The following is a 10650-nucleotide window of genomic DNA, read 5'->3' as shown; positions in this document are numbered from 1 at the left end:
TTCTCTCACACACTCTCCTGATCTCTCCCTCCCTCTCGCTCTGTTCAGGAGATGAGATGATGGACAGTAGGATGCTCGAGCACCCGCGCGCACAGTATGGGATGGCCGGTGTCGGTTTTCCGTACCACCTCAGCCACCATCACCGCCATGTCTACGACATCGCCGGACACCAGATGCAGACTGTTGCTCCCTTTTCCATAGACGGATTATTAAACGGCTCCTGCTCGGCCTCCGTAGTCAGCTCGAGCAGTCTGCTCGCGCCCGGTTGTGCCGTTAACGCGGACAATCAAGCTTACAAACTCACCGGTGGGTCAAAACTTATTATTATTATTATTATTATTATTATTATTATTATTATTATTATTATTTAATCGGTTCAGTATTTTGAGCAGTTTATCTTTCAGACCTCTGTCTTATTTTAAAAAATTCAAAGTATAAATTCATAATTAAGCTCATTATATATATAAATATTATATTAATATATAAATAAATGATCTCGTTATATAAAATCATTCATCTTAATGTTGTAGCAGTTATGATTTTTATTGTAAATATATTAAAGCAGATGGAAAGATGGAAATAACACAGAGCTAATAGTGTATTTATGAAAAATGATTTTAAAAACATTATTATATTATATTATATTATATTATATTATTTTTTATTATATTATATTATATTATATTATATTATATTATATTATATTATATTATATTATATTATTATTAAAATTATTAAAAAGACTTTGCTGAAAGTGAATCAATAAAATAAATAAAGCATTTTTTAAAGAAACTGTCTATAAAATAATGTCAATTCCCGACATTTACTTTTATCTCAGAGGGATTTCAGTGTCATTTCATTAGGATTAATAATAAACACACTTTATCTGGAACAGCTTGTTCACTGTGTGTGATGTGTTCAGACTCTGCAGATCTGGATAAAGAAAGTCCCGGCTGTAAACGGAGACGAACGCGGACAAACTTCACCGGCTGGCAGCTTGAAGAGCTCGAGAAAGCGTTTAACGAGAGCCATTATCCCGACGTGTTCATGCGCGAGGCGCTCGCGCTGCGCCTCGACCTGGTGGAGTCACGTGTGCAGGTAAACAAAAGTGTTAATGATTATTTACCATCTGAATAAATGCTCAGAATGTTTATTCCTGATCAGTGCACTGATCCATTGATCCATTGATCCACTGATCCACGCGCGAGGCGCTTTACGCACGGCACCGAGTCTGTTTCTCTTTACATTTGGCCTACATCTGATTATTAACAACTTTTGCCTCACCCTCTAGTTCACACAATTTTATACTCCTTCTGGTCGCACGCGCATCTGCTTTGAAACCTGCACGGATTCATTCCGGCTTTAAAACTAAGCTTTGCTTCTTTAACTCTCTGCGCGCGCTACAGGGATAAACATGCTCACGTGCACAAAAACATCTTTTTTGGGAGAAAAATAAAGAGCTGGTTTGTGATTAGAAACGATCAGGGAGAAGAACACATCAACTTACTGTTTGCGCAACGCAAGTTGACTTTATTTAGTATTATTATTTAATAGTTTGTTTTTTTTAAAAAAATAAAACTGCAAACAAAGCCAAATATTTGACATATTATTATGATTGTGGGAAAGAAAAATGTTCTTTCTCTCAGGTTCATTGTGATTCGTGATATTTGCCATTATTACATTTTCTCAGGTAGAGAAGTGGAATATTGACATTTCCAGGTTTAGAGGTTTAAATGCATCATGCCTGTGATAATAAAGGTGTTGTGTATTCAATGTGTTGGTGGTTTAAGGAGATTAGTGAACTGATCCCTGTTCCTGTGAACATGATGGTCACCTTATGGAACCTTAAATTTAGTTCCAGATAATTAATTTCAGACAATTAGTGCACTTTATAGTCTACAGACTTTCTTATCATGTCCCAAGTGTTAATGTTTCTGTTATGAAAACCACTGATGGAGTGCTTTCTGACCATCACATCCAGGCCTGAGTTTCTTTGCATGCTCTCTCTCTCTCTCTCTCTCTCTCTCTCTCTCTCTCTCTCTCTCTCTCTCTCTCTCTCTCTCTCTCTCTCTCCCCATTACACTGAATGAGAAATAAAGAAGAGCTCATGTGTTTGTGTTTAGATTATTACTGGTATCTGCTGAGAAGAAAAACAGCACCTTTCTTCCCCCCATAACCGAGAGAATGCACCTACATGTCCATAGTGCAGGCTAGCTTTCAGAGTAAAGGTTCACTTTGTGCACATTATATATATATATATATATATATATATATATATATATATATATATATATATATATATATATATATATATATATATATATAGTACTTTAGTTGCTTTTTTTGGACAGAGTTTTAATATAAAAGGCTGTATTTTATATCCAGTTCTCCAGAATCTGAGTAATTTTTTTTTCACTATTAAATGCTATTATATTATAAACACTGCTGTACTGTTCTATGAAGTGTACAACTTTTCCACAGTTATTACCTGATATATCAGGAATTTAAATGAATTGAAAGTGTTCCCTTAATGGTTTCACCTCCAAGAAAGAGTCCTTTAATTCTAAAAGTGCACTTCACCAGAATGTGAGAAAACTAAATCAGTTCATGTTACAAATGTAGTGGCTCTTAAATGTGTTATTATACACACCTGGAAAAAAGGGAACTAAAGTGTACCTTTAGGTGGCACCTTTATCTTTTGTACCTTTTATGAGGAAATATGAACAGAGAGCACCTTTAGGACACCTTTAAGGTGTAGGCAGGAGCCAGTGAAGGTTCTGGTGCTGTGTGTTTCTTTTCCTTCATACTCAGAACTCAGAATGTTTAGATATATTTGGATGAATATTTGCACCTTAAAATCACTCACATTTACTCAGACGTTTATTCACTCCGATTTATGAGATATATTCACTCAGTTTATTTATGTCTATCTATTACAACTACACTGCTGTTACCTCCCATACAATCTGTCTTTATATTGCACTAACTGCTGATATTATTACACAAACTCTCTATATTGCATTGACAATGTAAACAGTTGATGAGAGAGAAGGGAAACGGTATCTCACTTCCTCTGTATGTCTGCACATATGGTGACTTTGACAATAAAGAACCCTGAAATTAATGCACTGCGTTTTCATTCACTTATCAGGCTGTGTGAATGAACGTTATCATCACGTGTACCTTGGGCTGGTTCCCTTATATTCTATCCTTTTTTATGTAATTAAAAGTTTATATGACTGTAATTACCTTAATATAATATCTTAATGATAATATATAATATTAATGCTAATGCTAAGGATCAGTACTGTTTTGTTCACACAGTGTATTAAAGGCCTCATGACATTCTTGCTCTTGTTGTTGGCTGTAGGTCTGGTTTCAGAACCGAAGAGCCAAGTGGAGAAAGAAGGAGAACACGAAGAAAGGTCCCGGTAGACCAGCACACAACTCCCACCCAACCACTTGCAGCGGAGAGCCCATGGACCCAGAAGAGATCGCACGGCGTGAGCTACAGCGGCTCGAGAAGAAGAAGCGTAAACAAGAGCGAAAACTTCTCAAATCCCAGAACAAGTTCTTGTCCTCTGAGTTGCTGCACACTCCTGGCTCAGACAGTGACATGTCTCAGAGCACAGACAACGAATCTGCACAATGCAGCATCCCCACGTCCAGCACACATGCACGTCAACCCGACCACGACCACGACGCCGACGCCGACCCCGACATGCACAACCGGAACATGGCCCTGTGTCCCAGCGCTGACTTCACACGTCCTTCATCCTTACAGAAGCTCAACCCTTTCAGCGTGGAGAGCTTGCTCGCTGACTCCAGTCCGAAACGGAAGCTGGCGTCATTTTCGTCCGATTTTTCTCAATCACCTGTCGTCGGTAAAGGTCACTTCCTGTTGTATCCCATCACGCAGCCTTTGGGTTTTATTGTTCCCCAGAAAAACACTGACTCCTCACACACGCTGACTGCAAACACACTCTGCACCGAGGCTAAACGACCAAAAAATGAGCAGCTTTCACCTGGAGCCCATCACACACACACACACACCACACACTGCGAGCAGGAAGAAAAGTCGGACGCGGAAAGAAGTGAGGAAGTGAAAGCGTAAGAAGATTCTCTTCCGACAAAAGAGCATCTGAATCTTTAACATTTTTATTCACTCTGAACCCTTTTCTAAATAAAAGAATCCTCAACACGGATTTCCTTCATTCATTCAGATGGATGGATTATTATTAGAATTCTGATTATTATGTGGTTTTATTTGTTATTATCATTAGAGTAAAAGATGACGCCTTTCCAGAACAACAGGAATCCTCAGAAACGATAAATTATCAAATATATTTATATATGTAACATTTTTCATAAATAATAAAAACGAATTCTGAAAAATAAAAAGATTTTTTTTGTTTTTGAACACAAACTCATGCAGTGATGTAGAAAACAGTTAAAACATTACAATGAGTAATTACACAATTATTTATTTATCCTCGCACATTTTTAAAGCTACCCAAAGGTTTTATGTTTTCTTCCACCACAACACCCCCCCTCCCCCCCCGTCCTGTTTCACTTCCCTGCTGTGTGGATTTTTTTTATCTTCTTTTATTTTTTTGTTTACCGATTCAGAAGTATTGCAGGCAAGTGTTTATTGCTTTAATAACAAATTCACTCATTCAGAACCTGCCGTCGATTCGAAGAGGGTCTATAGCGCCGCGGGCAGAGGGAGAGAGAGAGAGAGAGAGAGAGAGAGAGAGAGAGAGAGAGAGAGAGAGAGAGAGAGAGGTGTTGGTGGTGTTTGTGGGGGGAAGTCGGTCAACTCCTGCCGAGTTTTGATATGAAAGTAATTATTTTCCTGATGGAGGCAGGGGTGATATATTCAGGGTTTTCCTTCTCCTTCTTTTTAGCCTGAAGCTTTATTTAACACACACACACTCGCACACACACACACACACACACACACACACACACACACACACACACACACACACACACTCGCACACACACACACACACACACACACACACACACACACACACACACACACACACACACACACACACACACACACACACACAGCCGATTTCAGCGATAAAGTTGCAACAATAATAGAATTAGCATGAAAGACTGGCGAAAATAATAGTCTGGAATATTTTGTGTGAAATTTCATGTTTGTGTATCTGAGTACAGTGTCTGAGGGCCGAGTGTCTCCACAAGGATAGAAACATCCGACTCTGTGGAAGAAAATGTAAAAAAATACCCTGCTGCGTTTATTTAAATGTATGCAATAAATGTCAATTAATTTCCTTTTAGCGCGTTTAATAATAACGATTGGATAGAACAACATTTGTGTGCGTGTGTGTGTGTGTGTGTGTGTGTGTGTGTGTGTGTGTGTGTGTGTGTGTGTGTGTGTGTGTGTGTGTGTGTGTGTGTGTGTGTGCACGCGCCCGGGTGATTCGGGAGGCGGATTTTATTTCCCTGTCAGGACGCGCGCAGGCGGTGATATTAAGATAGATGCTCGGTGATGTTCCTCATTGTTCTCGCGCGCGCGTTCTGATGTCTCCGCCTTATCGGCCTATTGATCATGTGTCACCGCATTATGGGACAGTCTCTCTCTCCCTCTCTCTCTCTCTCTCTCTCTCTCTCTCTCTCTCTCACACACACACACACACACACACACACACACACACACACACACACACACACACACAGAAAGAGAGCGAGAGAGAGAGAGAGAGAGAGAGAGAGAGAGAGAGAGAGAGAGTCAAATTATGCTTCGGGGAGCCTCCTTGCACTTTACAAGACCGAAATTCAGTTTTATATGGTTGCTATAATGACCTCAGCATCAAACCTCTGCTAACACCCCGTCCACACACACACACACACACACACACACACACACACACACACACACACACACACACACACACACACACACACACACACACACACACACACACACACACGCGGGCACACATGCCCCCTGGACATCGCGCCCCTTTGATTAGCAAATAAATTGAAAATAAACGGAGGGTCTCGGGATTTAACTCATGAATCCTATACCGCGAGGGCGCTTAAATAATATTTACATAATTTCTCCATTTGGGCTATAGCTATTTGCACTGCACGAGAGGAGGATTGTGGGTAAAATAATTAGTGCCGAAAGAGAGAGAGAGAGAGAGAGAGAGAGAGAGAGAGAGAGAGAGAGAGAGAGAGAGAGAGAGAGGAGAAATAAATAATTACTCAATGTAATGTTTTAAATGTTTTCTACATCACTGCATGTACGATGAGACAGTTTCCTTCTTTTTTGCACATTAAATCACTAAATATGTATTTAACTGTACATGTGGATCTGGTGACCTTTCCACATGTACAGTGCTGCAGCAGCTCCGAGAAAAGGAAAGATCTGATGAGATGCAGCACAAAGCAGAAGAACTTCAGGAATTTTATCTGTAGCTTTTCTTTAGGAGCTTTAATAAGTGTCTTTTACCCTTGAAATGTGGATTCAATGACCTTTTAAAAAGAGTTAAAATACAGCTTATTATTATTTCTTTTAAATCATAAGCATTTTGTAGATGCTGTAAGGGGGATGTAAACTTATGACCTTACATAAGTGGAGTGTATTGGTGGTGTTGAGTTCAATGTTTAAGGTAAACTACATGGACTATTCTAGCTAAATATTAGCTTCCAGGTTAATGATACAAACAATCTTCATGATGTCACCCCAGTGAATAATAATCTATTCTTTTCAGTTTTATTGCTGCTTTAATCTGCCTTCGTCCTACATTGATATGCAAACAATCTGGATTTCTCCAGCAATATGCAAATGAATTTTATGATGTCAGAAATCTAACATTTCCGTTGCTCTGTAAAGTAACAAATCTTTAGCTGTTCCTTATGCAGTAACCTTTAGTATGGAGAAGGTAAGAGTCAGAACATGTTTCTGTAACAAATCATGTCTGTTTCCTGCTGCCGAAGATGTAGAACAAATTCAATTGGTTCTAGGAAACAAGGTCGGAGAAAGAAAAGCGGAATTTTTCACTCACGGGCGTCATTAAAAAACGAAATGTGGAAGGGGTGCAAATTGTTTTTTTATGTGCCATTATCCCTCCGGGCGTCGCTCATTTCTCTCGCTAATTACGAAGCAGACAGACAAGGAGACTGTCTGATTTTCAATTTAACCGATCGGCGTCCGTCCGAATCTCACCGAGATGCTGAAATATATGAGACGCTGTGAGAGACGAGAGGAGGAGAAAAAACTGGAAGGCTTGTCGATGCTGGCTAATGGGGGGAAGTGTGTGTGTGTGTGTGTGTGTGTGTGTGTGTGTGTGTGTGTGTGTGTGTGTGTGTGTGTGTGTGTGTGTGTGTGTGCCAATAAGTGTGGATCAGGCAGCTAATTTACCACCCCCTGTAGTCCTCTCTTCTGCCCCGTCCACGTGTAATTTCGCTCCTTCTCCTGGGAGGGATTGCACCCTCAGGGGAAGACACGTAACGACAAAACGCAGGCCTACTTTATTATTAGCATTTTTTTAACACTCACAACGCTCACTAATTTACAAACGAGGATATCAAGCTTAATTAACAGCAGTTGAGCTCCTCAGCACGGCTTATTTTTTATTTAAAGGAAACAAATGTCTGCAATTAATTAACCGGCATGATTTTCAAGATCCTTATTTGCATCCTGTACACACACACACACACACACACACACACACACACACACACACACACACACACACACACACACACACACACACACACACACATCAGAAAAAATTGTCAGTTGTTTTGTCACGTCTTTACCTGATCATCGTTATGATCCCAAATGAAATCCATCCGGAGAACACAGTAAAAGTCCAAATATTTTCTTCAGTAAAGTCTCATAGTTTCTTCTTTAACAGCGTGAGGTCACTTCTCTGAAAACTTTTGTTTAAATCAAGAATCCACATCTTAGTACTACAGTCATGTCTGTTTTTATGACACTTTATGTGTGTGTGTGTGTGTGTGTGTGTGTGTGTGTGTGTGTGTGTCTTTTGGGTAAAGCTGCATCCGTATCACAAGTAAAAAAAACACACACATATTGAAAATGATTTAATAAAACACACTTTTCTGAAAGTGAATCTCGTAATACAATTCTATCTGGACACACACTAATACACACTAATACACACTAATACACACTAATACACACTATTCACCATTTCCATTTTTTCAGTAATTCAATATACGAAACACAAAAGCAAAGCCTTCATCCTCTTTTTGTTTGTCGAGAGTTAATGGAAAAGCCCTAACTGTTAAATTGTAAAATTAGGAATTAGGCATGTTTGAATATGAATATTTGAATACAGCAAACATTTATAAAAGCTTAGAGGGAAAAAAAAACATTGAAATGTTCAGTGTCTATGGTGTGTGTTTGTTTCAGAGCAGCTCCGTGTCTCAGTGTCTTGGTGCGATAAAAGATTATCCTGAATTCTATTAGGAGTGTGTAAGACTCTTATTATTTGGTGTGTCGTAAATCTGTGTTCAGACTGACACCAGGCACAGAACAGAGACACAACAACAGGAAAATCAATTCTGTAAACAGACAGATGTGGAAATGAAATGAAACATTTATCTCCTGTCTCACACTCAGAAGCTCCAACCTTCAGCCTTTAGCCTTCTATTATCACCTGACGAAGCTTTTATATATATTTATATATTTATATATCTGTGTGTGTGTGTGTGTGTGTGTGTGTTTGCTGAATGATTACACTACTGAAACATTACATTACAGACGTCTCATAGAGTCTCTGATCAACCCTTCAGTGAAAAGTTCAGCATGAAGTCTGCACCGCCTGATGGACGAAGCTGACACCGAGGCCATGGAGAGAGGTGGCAGATTGGCACTCTGAGGATCTTTACCACAGGCCAGGAGGAAGCACCGGGGCAGGACAGGCCGAGCTGCCAGGCCACGATAACCATGGCCTCGTTCCCACCTCCAGGACGCTGAGCTGCTGCTGAGACCTGAGACGGAAAGAGGAAGAAGAGGAAATGAGAGAGTACACACACACACACACACACACACACACACACACACACACACACACACACACACACACACACACACACACACACACACAAAAGCTTTAATACATCAGAAGGAACAGTTAATTGCAATGAGTCCTTTTAGTCTCTGTGTCGCTCGTTTTTAACTTTGATTAACTTTTCAAATTAAATAAATATAATTTACAACTTTACTATTACTATATTTCTTAATAATAATGACTAATTCTCTACCAAAAACACCAAAAAGTACATCAGACCTCTGACACAGCAGCTAGCTTATATTTGACTATCTTGAGATGATATTTATTAAAGTGTCCATGGGTTAAAAGTTACAGATCATCAGGTGCTTATTTTTATGCAGAGAAATGATGATAGAAATGATGGAAAATGCTGCAGTTACGAGTAAAGACGAGGTGTTCATGACCAAGCTCCTGATGCGATGATAACACAGTTTAATAATCAGTAAGCGTCCTGCTGACACGTCACATCCTGTTTCACTCATGACTGAAAGTCAATTTAATGAAGAGAAAAACACACCACAATGTGCTCATAATGTGGCAAAAATGAAAATAAATAAATAAACGAAGCCTAGCGTAACAGTTTATACCCTACACTCGTCCAGTCCCTGATGAGAGGCTTTAACTCTTCCATTACACAATTTTTTAATTACTACAGCAAGCGTGTGCTCGTTAAGTGGGCTTTCCTCATAACACACAAAAACAACAACAGTTGCTACAAAAAAATCACATTACCTTCAATTAATTAGTTATAATTCAGTCTAAATACACCCTGTTAACAGAACAGAACAGAACAGGCAGATTCAGTAAAAAAAAAAAAAAAAAAGCACAAATACACAAACAAAGAAAAAAAAAAGCAGAAGGAAAATAAACAGCTTAAACTCGCTTTCCGGTGGAACAGGCAACGGACTCCTCTGGTGGTGCCTGGGAATCATAATCTGGCGTAAATAATGACATCTCTCTTCACAGTCACAAGCGTTAGCCAAATTAAGAACAGACACATAGAGACACACACACACACACACACACACACACACACACACACACACACACACACACACACACACACACACACACACACACACACACACACACACACACTGCAAAGCTCCAGCCAGTTCCACTAATTATTTACTCCACACTGACCCCCATGGCCACACGGGCGGCTGCCAGCTCCAGCAGAGACACCAGCGTGTAAGAAAAAAACAAACAGCCAGTGAGAGTGAGACATCAGCTCATTACTCCACCACCACGTTAAGGGCGGTAACATGTTGCGTATGTGTTGTACAGGACTAGAACCCAGAACACGTACGACCACTTCTTCAAATGACACGTCGAGTCTCGCCATCGGTAGCAACATGGCCGACCTTCTGCCCACTGCCCCTGCCTCGTCCACCCCCTCCCTGCCTGTCCACCCCCTGCCCTGCCGCATGCGTCAGTGCAGCACTCTGTGAACACTCTCATCAGTACTGTCCTTCTCACCCAGGAAGTGTGTTGAGTGCCATGTTCTGAAAAGCTCTCAGCTTTTCGCCCTTTCAGTCTCGACTCCATCCAAAGACGGAACAAACCAACAGACTGAAACCATTTA

General features: G+C 40.1%; 1 protein-coding gene across 1 annotated transcript in view; it reads left to right on the top strand.

Moving 5' to 3' along the window:
* The window catches only part of uncx4.1 (Unc4.1 homeobox (C. elegans)), a 4455-nt gene extending 132 nt beyond the window's left edge, over positions 1–4323 (top strand). Inside the window, exons 1-3 of the mRNA XM_027142838.2 lie at positions 1–306; positions 923–1098; positions 3371–4323. The exon at positions 1–306 is cut by the window's left edge and continues 132 nt beyond it. Coding sequence (XP_026998639.1) covers positions 57–306; positions 923–1098; positions 3371–4114 — 1170 coding nt within the window. The 5' untranslated portion in view covers positions 1–56 and the 3' untranslated portion in view covers positions 4115–4323. The remainder of the gene's footprint in view (positions 307–922; positions 1099–3370) is intronic.
* The last annotated feature ends 6327 nt before the right edge of the window (positions 4324–10650 follow it).

The sequence above is a fragment of the Tachysurus fulvidraco genome, chromosome 18, assembly GCF_022655615.1.
Source record: "Tachysurus fulvidraco isolate hzauxx_2018 chromosome 18, HZAU_PFXX_2.0, whole genome shotgun sequence".
NCBI lineage: Eukaryota > Metazoa > Chordata > Actinopteri > Siluriformes > Bagridae > Tachysurus > Tachysurus fulvidraco.
Note: the sequence above shows the minus strand (reverse complement) of the source record. Positions and strands in the feature narration are given on the sequence as shown.